General features: G+C 44.4%; 1 protein-coding gene across 1 annotated transcript in view; it reads left to right on the top strand.

Annotated features, from left to right (window-relative positions):
• ebf1a (EBF transcription factor 1a) overlaps positions 1-9,010 on the top strand; it is a 53,484-nt gene extending 44,474 nt beyond the window's left edge. The window contains 6 exon segments of the mRNA XM_034214922.1: positions 626-691; positions 1,116-1,278; positions 2,412-2,585; positions 4,508-4,705; positions 4,891-4,959; positions 6,129-9,010. Coding sequence (XP_034070813.1) covers positions 626-691; positions 1,116-1,278; positions 2,412-2,585; positions 4,508-4,705; positions 4,891-4,958 — 669 coding nt within the window. The 3' untranslated portion in view covers position 4,959; positions 6,129-9,010.
• Positions 9,011-13,301: the final 4,291 nt, after the last annotated feature.

The following is a 13,301-nucleotide window of genomic DNA, read 5'->3' as shown; positions in this document are numbered from 1 at the left end:
CTCACACACTCAGGCAGGGAGAAGAATAGAGACGGGGAGAGAAAGGAGGGTAAGCGGGAGAAAATGAGCGGCAAACACTACTGAAGGATAAATGTTTGATGTGGGAAATTCCACTCGGCGGTTTTCACCTGAGCAATGATGCTCTACATTTATCTCACAAAGTGGAAGCAGGGCCATTCACTGGGATCATTACCAGGGTTAATACGGGGCAGGAGACGGGTGTGTCCCCGCTGACGAGGGGAGTTGTGTCGCCGTCAACCTGATGATATGTTGTGTTAAATGAGATTGATGCGTGATCATGTGAAGTAGATTCATGATCCGCCGCTGACAGCAGGGAGGGGAAGATGTAGAAGATGGCTGACTGATAGAGAGATATAGGCTCATGTTTTATTCACAGATAACAGTATCTTACCTCTGCTCTCCCAAACTGCCCGGCTGGTAACAAAGTGCTGGGACAGGCCCATTTCTCTTCCTCTCCCTTCCTCCGTCTGCCTCCTTCCTCATCGCGCTCTCTGTTCTGCATTCACAGCATAATGTAAGACGTGAAATGTAATAAAAGTGACTGAACTCTTTGAGCCTTCACACTCGTGATCAATCCCCTTCCTCTTTGTGTGCTTGATTGTAGGAGGTGATCTTAAAGAGAGCAGCAGACCTTGTGGAGGCCTTGTACGGGATGCCTCACAATAACCAGGTAAACACTCGCACCAGCACAAACATCACTATCTCTTTCCTCTCGCAGCATCAAAGGTGGCGTCTCCTTCGGCCCCGCAGCACCCTGCTGTGTTCATGCGAGGCGTGGGAGCGCACACACGTGGGAATAAGTCGGTGCTTTTATCCGCTCATGTGTTGGGGCGGAAAGGAGGAGATGTACAATGTAGAGGGAGGAGAGGATAATAGGAAGTGAGCAGAATGTGGAGGAGAAGTGGGATTAAGACTGAGAGGAAGACGCTAATGAGGCTCCATTTACTGGAACCAATCCCACCACTCCCAGTGACCACTGATAAAAAACATTTAGCAATATCTCATGTGCAGATCTTCATATGAAGCATCAAGGGTGGATGTTCTCTTCTTCTCCTCTCCTGTTGATGACCAAAGCTCTTGTTTTTCTTCCTCAGGAGATGATTCTGAAACGAGCAGCAGATATTGCAGAGGCGCTCTACACGACGGTGCCACGGGGGCACAACCAGCTGTCCGGCCTCGGCAGCGGCTCCGTCCATGCTGGCATGATGGCAGTTAACTCCTTCACTGGGTCGGAGGTGGCACAAACAGCCAATCAGGGTAAGCAACAGCAAACTATTAACGTGTTATTATCATGGGAAATGTGTATTTTGGTCAAAGAAAGATGGATTGTAAAGAAGTGGGAAACGGAGATTTTTATTTGTCATGTGGGAATTTCAGAGAGGGTGATTTAAGAGCAGGGAGCAAATAAGGAAGATTCTGAAAAAGGAGGACAGGAGGAGGCGGTAAGAAACAGGGAACACTTGAGTCGAGGAAAGAACGAAGGTGAGAGAGTGAAGAATGGAGAAAAAGAGAGCCGCGGATGGAGTACGATGGAGAAATATGAGCGGGTCCTAGGGGTGTGTATATTAGACTGGGGTCGGCCCCTGTCTGACAGAGAGAGATGTGGGTGCAGTCAGCGGTGATTCATCACATGTATCAGGGGAAGGAGAGCCCAGTGGATGGACCAGCCTCTGGATATGTCTCAATACTTCCAATGAGCTTCCTCCGTCCTTCATCTTCATCTAGAAACATGCCTCAGATGTGGAGAAAACAACAGATATCAGCTACGCGACTACCGTTTCCTACTCATAACGGATGACGAAAGGGAATTGGTGGTACCTAATTATAAAAAACGAGGCTACTACACTACAGTGGAGAAGTGCCGCCCTGTTTGCACTAGAGAGCAGAAAATTCCTGATGTTCAATTCCAGCTGTTTTTTTTCTCCGTTGTCAGCGCATTGGACCAGGGATGTATATTTATAGTTTCCATCTTGTCCTCCTTCTGTCTTGCTGCCCCCGTAAAGCATAAAGAAGAGAAAGGTCCTGTCAGAAATACTCGCTTCATTCTTTATAAATGACAGGCGATCTGCAGAGGCCTTTTAGTGTTAATTGCCTTATCGATATATCTCATTTTGGAGCGGAGCCAGTAAGGTGAAAGGCCTCTTGTTTCCGTAGTTGGATAGCAGCTAGTTCCCTCTCAAATCATATCCCTCCGCCATGTTCATTGCTTTCTCGCTCTGCCATATGCTGTCTTAAGAGTTTTCAGTATATTCTTTTGGCTTGTATAGCCTTGCCCATTAGCCGTGTAGGGAAAAGATTATTTGGCAGTGCCGCATGTCCTCATTTTGTTTTGTTTGCCATCTGCTAAATCTTAACACCTATTCTCTTTCTCTCCGTCTCCCCGTCCATAGGTTACAGTAGGAACACGAGCAGTGTCTCCCCTCATGGTTATGTCCCAAGCTCAACTCCGCAGCAGAGCGGCTACAGCACCACTAGCATGAATGGCTACTCTAACTCTGGCATGGCAACCTTGGGCACCTCGCCCAACTTCCTCAATGGATCTGCAGGCAACTCGCCCTATGCTAGTGAGTACAACACACACCACACCCGACACCTGAAACCAAGTGAGGGCCAAAAGATAAAACATGGGAAGCAAAAAAGACCAAGCCTTTTAAACATAAAAGAATAAGAATTTTGCAGGAGTTGAGAAAGGGGGGAGGGAATAAGATGTGACACGAGGGGGGAAGTCATGCAGTTCAGCTGTCTCATCTGTTTCTTTAAGAACAGAGTCAAACGCAAATCCCCACTTTATTGGCCAGGGGAGCAGATCACCTAGCACCCCCCCTGCCGACACACCCCACCACCTCTGTTCACACACACACATTCACCCTCTACATTAAAGACCCTTGATTAAATCAATAAACTAATTGCTAGAGAAGCAATTCCATTTCAGCTCTTTGATTCCTGGGTGTTAACAAGTATTTTAACAGGCTCATCGGCCCCACACAGACACTTTCAATCAATGGCCCCTCGGCCTGCCTTTGTAGGTCCAATTTTCATTAATTGATTAGTTAGGCCCCTTCATAAATGGATTATGACTTTATTGCGAGGATTTGTCAGGAGGAGCCATAAAAGCTAAGTGTTGGATAATAACAACAATAAAGGCAGAAGCAGATATCAGAGGGCAGGTGAAATACGACTCGGTTGATTGTAAAATCACTGAAGGGGAAAATGCTCTTAGTGTATTAGCAGACAAAAGACAAACCCAGCAGGATGAATGGGATGATGGCAGGGGGAAGAAGAATTTTAGGTTGTGAAGATATCGTTTTGGTCATTTCTGTGAGCCAAAATCCAGCCTTGTATAAAGCCTAAATATCAAAATGTTAGTTTTAATAATTTGTTTTTCCTTTTAAAAACCAATGTCTTATGTGTCCAATCTTAACAGCATGTAATCCAGACTGCTAGGGTTGATTCGCAAATCTGAGAAGTTCCCAAACAAAAAGCTTTAAGGGAACAAAAGTCACTTGCTAATACTCAGCATCAAGTGTTATTTAACTCAAAATAACAAAGACATGGTTTACAAACAGTCACAGTTGCAGGTGGTTCTGTTTATAAAAAGATAAACTGGTCCTGTTAGCGAACAAGCAAATGAGCTACTTTAGTACAAATGTACACTTAGTAAGCTACCTTGTTTCCTTCTCCCATTAAACTCATTGTTGAATGAACTAGCTAGCTTCATTAGCTCGCCTAGTAGCCCACAGAGTAGCCCCGATGCCACCAAGCCTCTAAAACCACATATCTTTGCAAAAGTGTAGATTAATTTCACTGTGCCATTCTCTTGTGTGATCAGGCCTTTAGGCTTTCAGGTTATGATGCTGATAATGAGGCTCAACATATGGCCGACAAACGAATAAACCATGTTCAAGGCGATAGCAATGAAAACACAAAGAACCATTATCACGCCGATGTTATCAGCCCGTCTGCTCTGGCTGTTCATTGAAATCTCGTGTATGATTATCTGTGATGAAGGTGATGTGGGAGAGCCTTGTTTGCCCTGAAAACGAATTACGGGTACAGCACCCAGAGTTAGGGGGGAGATGTTTATCGAGCTGTTGCAACAGCACGAGTCATCAAAACAGAGCCATCAGAGGGAAATAATGCTTGGGGCTGTTTACGATGCAAGTTTCCAACTCAACACATTTTTTTCTTGGCTATGGAATATCTCATTGCCAGGTAGATGCTGAAAAAACAAAACAAAAATGCAAACATTTGAAGTCTGAGCCAGCTGATCTGAGTCCAAAATATCACCCCCTCCCCCATCCCACCATCATCCATTGACCAGTCCCTTTCTGTTCGTCCCGCCTGCCCGTCCTCTGCCCTCGGCCCTCTCTCTAACCTCGACTCTCCCCCCTCTCCATCTTCATCTCTCCTTCCCTGTCCTTCTTCCCCGACGTGCTCCCTACGACCCCCCTTAACCCCCCTATCCTGCCCGTCTCTCTTCTCTCAGTCGTCCCATCCAGCCCCACCATGGCCTCGTCCACCAGCCTGCCCTCCAACTGCAGCGGCTCCTCCGGCATCTTCTCCTTCTCCCCCGCCAACATGGTGTCCGCCGCCGTCAAGCAGAAAAGCGCCTTCGCCCCCGTCGTGCGACCACAGAACTCCCCCCCGCCCACGTGCAACAACGCTACTAATAACGGCCTGCAAGGTAAGCCGCCGAACACCTTACATTAATTGACATGCTATCCAATGTATGTGTATATCTCTGCATCAAGCTTTAATCCTGCTTTTCTTCACCTGCTTATGTTAACAATTTCTCACTTTTGTTCCCACTTCTTCCTCCTCCTCCTCCTCACTCCCTGTTTCTCTTTCAACTCTCCTTCCTTACTTTAGATCAGTCTTTTGTGGATTCTAGCAAGTACTCATCAAACAACTCTCTGCAGGGCCTGGCCTTCTCCTGAAGTACGTTGATTTCCTCCTTTTTTGTTTCGTTCCGCGCGACACTCTCCCACACCGCTCATTTGCACCAGCAGCTCATCCTGCCCTGCCCTTCCTTCTCCTTTCTGTTTTTATTTGTCACCCTCGACTTGTCAAGAGACAGCATGCCACGCCACATGTGTTCCATTTCCTGTTTTCACTTCCTGCTTCCTGCCTGTACTCCGGCGGAGGGGGGGGTTGTTATGCCACCATGGGTCATTCCGTTTTCCCATATCCATCGAATGCAGCGCAGGGTCTGTTAGTCTAGGCAGGATGTTGTACGGTGTTGAGATCCTGAAAGAGAGAAATGATGGATGGGAATCTTTATCAGAGCCCCGAGCTAAGCACTTCCTCACTTCCTCTGTCGGCGTTGATGAGCGCTGACCACGGTGACCCAAAGGGCCATTGGCAGCTGCGCACTGATCACATTGACACACACACACACACACACACACGCACACACACACACACTCTGTTAATCCCAACAAGCCGGAGACACTTAGGAAATAACCAGAGAATTAGTGGATTGAAGAGAGAAGGAGGAATCAATAGTGAGCCAATATCTTATATGAAAAATTCCTCCCAGTGATGGCTTCTGTGTCAATCTACGGGGAAGGGATAGGGGTGAGGGGGAGGTGGGAGAGAGGAGGTGAAAACCGGGGAGCGAGTGGCAGGCAGAGCATGATATAAGAAAGTAAAAATGTGAATAAAGCTCTTGACTTCAATTTCCATGTTCGAGAGTTGAGCGTCATTTCATCGCCTGTCATCCCACATCACCGCGTCCCCCCCCTCTCTCATGTCTGATTTATGCTCCATGCTGCACTATGGGCTCACACAATGTAACTGCTAACAATTAACAGCGACAGCTTTTGCATGCAGCTATTCAGAAAAAAAACTGGAATGATGTTAGCCAAGTTAGCGGCGCGGCAGAGGAAAATGTTTTGATTTTGGGGGCCTCGGAACGAAGAGATAATGAGGGAGAGCGTCTTTGTTCGCCAGATGCTGGAGCACATTGCTGTTATGTGACTGTTGTGATGACAGATGAAACCCAGCAATCACATGACTGACCTCTCTCTCTCTCTCTCTCTCTCTCTCTCCCTTTCTCTTTCTTTCCTTACCCACAATCTTCCTCCCCCTCTTTTCCCACAAAACAGCGATTCCCGGGATGATCGTTCCACCCATGTAGAGGATCTGGGATGGCTGGAGATTTGGGAATGTTTGAGAGGGGGAAAAGTCACAGTAGCAGAGTCTGGCGAGTCTCTGTTGGGCTCCGGAGCTGAGCTGAACTGAAGGAAGTGAAGATAAGACGCAGGACTCAGGCCTTTCCATTGGGATTTCATCTGAAGGGATAAGGAGAGGAACAAGGAACAATACGAACCTTTGTGATGTAATTTCCCTCTTGGTTGAATTAGTGTAGCTTCTCTGACACCGCGTTGGATGGAGTGTATAGAGACTGATAGTTTACCCACAGTGTGACACTGACCTCATGAAAAGAGCATTTATTTATCTTTTATGTTTATGCCTGTAAGGTTTGGGTTTGATTAGCGGAGGCCCCACGCCGTCTCGCAAACAACAGTGAAGAGTTGGTTTGGCCATGAAGTTTGCGTAACCTCTGTCACAATAGAAGATGCTTTCTTTAGTGAAACCACATAACAACACACTAGCCAAATGGAGCTAAGGTCAACAATAACACAAAAACAAAGAAATACAGAAAAGTCAACCTTCAACTTTGCTGCTAATTATCCCATTTATCTAAAAATGGCATAAGAAAATCGCCCTATGCTAATTCCACATCAGATACCATGCCTTTCTTTCCCTCCCCGTTTGGTTGGTTTGTTTGTTTGTTTGAATTTTAATAAAACTGTGAGGATTGAGCTGTTTGCAATATGCTTTTCTGCTTGTCATGTGAAGAAAAAGGTGGTGGTTTAGCCAAAATTGACATTTTGTCTGAGATTTGAGTGAAAAGCCAGAGGATGTGTGTGTCCAGCCAGCACTGTACTGAAGGAGTCTAGCAAATATCAAATTAGAATAAATGCGTGATATATGTGATATATTTTTGTATATAAAAAAAAAATCATTTGATGTTTTTTTTTTTTTTTTTTGCGATAGCTATAGTTTGAAATGTAAACATTAAAATGTCTTAAGGCAGCTTCTCAGTACAGAAAATAGATTTACTGTGTGTTGTCAATATCTCATCTGCTACACATGACAAACATGGATTTGGATACAAAAAGGGGATTCTGTAAAATATCCTATAAATAATGTATTTATCCCTTGTATTTGTACATTGCCTCTCACCCTCGTTTAGTTGTATTGTGTACGTTTAATACAGTAAGTGAACATATTTCACAATGTTTTGTTTCGTTATTTGCTGTTGTCTCTCACTATTTAAATGTGACTTTTTTTTAAAAATCTTTTTTGTTTTGTATGTTGATTGTTTTGCATTGGTGAACCATGCTTTCAGTTGTTGATTCAAAAACATGCCATTGTCTATTTTTGTATTATTTGTAAGTTAATAAAACATTTCAGTTTATTTCCTTATGAAAATGTTTATTGTATGGCAAAAAAGTAGCATCTTATTCAGAGTATTTGGTTGAAGTAGATTTTTTAAGAATATATACACACATTAATATATACTGTAAATCTATATCTTTTTGTTGGGGCTTTCAGATTGATCCTGTTCTTGAACTGATAATATGCATGGGTTCTTCTCTTGAGTGACACTTTCTTTTTGTGTGTGTGTGGAAACCAAGAGAACTAAGAAATTGCTCTGTGTTTTTCTTTCTTTGAGTTCTTCTTTTTCCCCCTCTGTTTTCTTTTCCTATGTTATGTATGCCTGCTTACACTGTATCTATATACTCTTTCTTTTGTTCTGTCACTGTAATCTTTACCAGCAGTCTAGATGCCTTAACAATGCAAACCCATTCTTCATTCAATCACATGTACAGTTTTCTACCCTCACCACAATTGTCTATTGCCACAGAGGAATTCATGGGAACTTGGGGACAAAGCACAAACACACTGTTTGGTGGTGAAGCCAGACTAGAATACAAAGAGCCATAATTCAACAATCACACACCCCGATGTACCCCGATGTACCCCGATGTACAGCAATGGCACGCTTTGAAGGAGGCGCGTCCCAGCAGTGCTCATTGCACTTTAGTGTTCACAGAAACACTTTTCTTTCGTAGCGATTATGTAGCGTTTTTGCCAATTAATGAAATTATTTCATCCGCATGTTGGTAATATTTCTCATTAACCACTGGATCACAACAGTGTGACAACACAGAGCCCTTTTAATTGTAGTACAAAGGGGCGCACAGTGAGGTGAAACACTGTCAGCACAATTTGAATCTCACACAGGTCTGACTCCAGTATCTGACATCCGATCACCACGGTCCTGCTCTCCATGTATCAGCCTTCGGACAATACAGCTTCATTACAAGCTAAACAGAACAAGTGAGGAAGCATGAAAGGGGGCTCCTTGGCCCCTCAGCCATTTCTGTAGTCTTTTCTTTGTGTCTGCCGTGTGTCTTCAAGCTGTTGCTGGACAGAGAATAGGGCTTTTCTCTCTGCTTTTCTTTCCTAGAGCCTGGTTTTGTTAAGTGGGTAGAAAGGAGCGTTTTAACAGAGGCGCCTGCTGACAGACGAGTGTTTTTCGGGCACTTGTGTGCTTGTGCTGGTCGGGGCCGGGCGGGAGGGGCCGCACCATATCTGTTTCAAATGAACTACAGAGGTCTGTTGTCATACAATGGCTTCTTTGTAAGCAAAGTTCCATCCTGATTATGAATATTGGTAATGGGTGACAACGTTTTCTATTTAGGTATGAAACAATGAAAAAAAAAAAGATGCAAACCAAATAGCTGGTGTCTATTTTTCCCTCTGTCTTGTCTTTGACTGCAAACACACTGAACAGCTCTATGATATAAGGGAAGAATTCTACTGTATAGATTGTTATTGTTTTTGATGAAAATTGAGCTGTAAGATAACTTTTGGACTCTCACAATGTTGAATTAAAGTTACTTCTTGTCTGTGACTTTGTCAGTTGTCATATTTTTTTTTTTAAATACAAGTGCATATTCAACCATTGATGGCCTCCGGTATTTCTTAATGTGCGCTAATTCAAACAACACTGAACACTGCAATTTCTTATGTCAAAGCAATACAAACGACAAGTGTGAAACTCAAAGGAGAGACAAATATAGCGCAGACCCCTTCCATCTAATTTAGATGCCATATGAAGATGGGGTTTCTGTGGCTTTTTGTCATATTTACATCTAAAAGCATCATCATCAGTTGACTAAGAATAGATGAGACCTGGCCATCACTAATACCACAGGTCAGAAAAAGGCCTGCGTCCCCTCCCCCACTGGGCTCCTGTCTCTAATGAATCTAATTCATTACTGCATTACTGATGGCATGGTGAACATGGTTAGCCTGACAAGTTTCCTCCTAAACATATTAGTTAATGATGATTCCAAGGTTATTAATTGCAAACGCACCAGCCCACCATAATTGAGTCATCATTTGCATACCCGGTCATCAGCAGAAAATTAATTTATTTTTTATTTTTTGCATATCTAATTTAGGGGCATGCGATTGGATTAGCCTGTGAAAATAGCGGATCCCGGGATTCTGCTGACCTCAGAGTGTTCCAGGGTCTCCACGGTAACTGGAGGCTTCCGCAACCCCGAGGGGCGGGGGAGCGAGGCGACCTGGAAGTACTGATGAAATGAGGACTCGTAAACACTGTGTGTGTGTGAGTGTGTTTGCCTCCTTAATTGCCCAAAGGTTTGTAACTGCATCGGGCTTTTCTCCCATACATCTAATAACAGAGTTGATACTTTGCTGACAAGCACTAAAGTGGGTTGTGGTGTGCACGATTTAGCGGTAAGAGGTGGGATATTGAATTATGGAGGTTACACACAGGAAAAAATGAGTCCTGGAGCCTAATGTTTTTGAGTAGCGAGCCGAGCACCGCTGCCATGTTGCACGCCGCGGCTCCAGGTTCCCGCTTTGCCCAAATGCGGCTGGCAACACAACACATTCACACTTGTAAATCATAAATACATATAGACAAAAGGTGAGCCTATTTTGCTCTTTATTTCCAGCAGCTCTCCAGGCCCAGATAGACTGGTCAGTGTGGGAGGAGGACAATAGGAGTGGGAGGCCTCACTATATGGGGACTTAACATTAGACACCATTCCTGGAGAGCTCTGGATACAGCCTTCGCACATCAAGAGAGGAGCTTCTCTGCTACTAGTACCCTAATGAAATATATTAATGCACATATTCCTCTTCAACATCTCCCTCTCCTCCTCCGTTTTCTCATTCTCCTCCCTGCATGGACACATGAAGAGCGGAGAGGCGTGTTTGAAAGAAAAACAGGAGTCCCCATGGAGATCCCAGGATAAGGAAAGGAAAGAAATGGGGAGTGAGGGGGGGGGGTAGTATTCAGAATGGAGGCAAACCTAGGCAGTGAGCAAAAGACAAGGAGAGGAGGGATGAATATTAATAATATTCTATGTCGGAAAGTAGTCACAATGGACATCATAGAGGGAAGAAAGTTCCATTCCCGGCCTTGCTTAGTGTGTGTTTGCAGGTGCACACACTCGGTACAAGACAGAGCATATTTGAGTGCATGCAGGCATACCTCGAAAGAGTGTGTGCACTCACATCCAGGGTTTGCGCTCTCGCTTACGAGGGTGTGTGGTCGTTTCCCACAGTAATTATCTCCACGACTGTAGGTGTCTGTCTATGATCTGTGTGGTACCTGTCAGAGGGAGCCCGTGCTTTATATTCCCTGTAATTGCTGCTGCTAATTTACTGTGCGTTGGCCTAATGAGTAGGGAGGTGAGGGGCTGGGGTATGTAATGGATGTTAGAGAGATAGCGATGGAGAGATGGATTTCACCACTGCCGGCAGAGAGAGGGAGGAGGGGAGGAGGCCGACGATCTGCGTGTGTTAAGCAAGCATGTAGAACACTTATCTTTATTGTTCTACTAAAATGAGAAAAAAAAACACAAAAGATAAGCTATTTGCCCGCCCCTTCCTACTTTCTCTCTCCCCTCAGCTGACAGTACGGTTGCGACGGCAGCGAGCACATTAGGCAAGCTTTTTGTTATGTTGATTAATGATAAAAGCAAATCCATAAATAATATAGATTATTTATTCACATGCTAATTAGAGCTGGAAGCAGATACCTCAGAGAGATGAGGTTTTTTTCTCTCCTCATCTGTTCCAGTGCAGCCAGATAGACCAACTGACATTCAGAGGCAGAGACAGTCCCACATTAATGTCATTCACACTTTGAAGCACCAATGGTATCTTGTGATGGGGACACGTCCACCCTTCATTTCTCCCTAATGAGGTCATGATAGAGGCCAGTGGTTTCCTGCACACACACACACCCTCAGTGTTTGCTCTTGACGAGCGCTGGATTGACAGGGTCGTCTTTGATTGATGCACCGCGGTTCTTCCACATGTTCTACAGCTCACTCATTTAATTATGTTTCCTAAGCGTCATTAAGTACCATTATATTCTATCATATTCTAATGAGAGAGGTGGCCAGTCGCAGGACGAGCTAATTGGTGATTAATGTTGTGTATCAGTGAGAGACAATGCAAGATTGGTCGTTTAATGACACAACACTGTATTTAAGTGCTGAATATGTACAAAAAAAACACAAGCAGAGAGGAGTGTGGGGGTGGGATTAGAAAAGTCCTGATTGAAAAAAACTGATATTGGCTCTTAAAGGTCTAATCTCCACTTGGCTTTCTACACACACACACACTTCCTGTTTTATTCTGAATTGTTCACCTTTTAGCCACATTACACACACTCAGATAATGCGTGAAACCGTCCTCGCAGGCATAACTCACCTGCTCCTCGAGATGAAACGCTAACTCAGTATTGATGCACTGCTTCACAGGTAGGTACGCACACACACACCCCCACACACACAGACACAAACATCCTCATCTGGTATTGACATGCCGCGCGGCTGAAGGTGTTTCCATTTAAGGTCAGTCGATTGCCTTAAGTATGTAATGTTAGGAGGGGGGTCCGTAAACATGTCAAATTAGCAGTAATGAATGAGCAGGCACCGGCAGGGGGAACTGTCAGGGTGCACGCCCAGGACAATACATTACCCTGAGTTATCCTAGTCTGCCCTCGTCGAAACACACACACACACACACACACACACACTCATACGCACAAAGTAGTGGGACCCATTCAGTGGTCACACACTCGGCTTTAATGGGCTGTGTGGCTGATTGGTGTCCAAGACATGAAAAAAAACACTTGAAGTAGACACAGAGTATGGAAAGTTCAGGGTAAAAAATACGCTAAAACAAAGTTGTAAGATTGACATAACCACTGAGATGTAGAAAAAGAAATGAGTAAAAGAAATGTATGAAAATAGATCGAGAGATAGAGGACCGGGCTAGAGGGAGAGAAAACAAACTGTGGTATTTATTTTTTCTTCTCAGTGTTGAAACAGGAAAAGGACCTCTGGTTTAATAAACCATGAATCCTTTCACAGAGGGTTTGTATGTTATTCTTCGGAGAAACAGATACGTGGGGAGGGAAGGGGGGACAGAGAGAGAAAGAGGGGGGGATGCTCTGCAACCATATGAATTTCTCTCTCTCTCTCACACAAACACACACACACACACACACCCCTCAGCCCACTTCCAGGCTGTATGTTAGTTTTGGGTTGTAAGTGTGTGGGGTGAAGGAGGGGGGTTACACATCCTCCTCGGACCAGCCTGAGAGAGAATGAGCATAAATGAGAAGTAAAAGATATACTTCCCATCTGTAAGTGATTAAATCCTTCTCTCCTTCCCCTCAGCGTTTGACAGTTTGTGAAAATATCTCTGTAACATATTCGCTCCGAGCACCAAGTCACCACAACAGTGTGTGCGTGTACATCGGTATGTGCCGCATGTGAGGGAAAATGTCCACTTGAATTCTTAAGCGTGTTTTTACTGTATGCACTGATAAATAAACATGTACACAAACATGAACCTACTGTCTCGGTATGTTGTCTCCCCCCCACCTCTCCTCTCCTTCCTGTAACAAAGGTTACATTGATCGTGTTTATTAAAGAGACTCTGTATTTCCACATGGCCCTGCCTCTGATATGTTTTTCTTGGCAGGTCCAGCTTCTACGTTTGTCATTCACTCAGCATATTTTAACAAATTAGAAACATTAGAAACCAGGATCGCAACAATGTTTTGGTTTGGTTTCGAAACTCTTATGGTCCCCACATATTTCAAAACATGGGCGAATTGTTTGACAGCCGAGCGGAATAAAACCCTA

The sequence above is a fragment of the Gymnodraco acuticeps genome, unplaced genomic scaffold (genome assembly GCF_902827175.1).
Source record: "Gymnodraco acuticeps unplaced genomic scaffold, fGymAcu1.1, whole genome shotgun sequence".
Taxonomy (NCBI): domain Eukaryota; kingdom Metazoa; phylum Chordata; class Actinopteri; order Perciformes; family Bathydraconidae; genus Gymnodraco; species Gymnodraco acuticeps.
The sequence above is the reverse complement of the archived record's forward strand: the minus strand, read 5'-3'. Positions and strand labels throughout refer to the sequence as shown.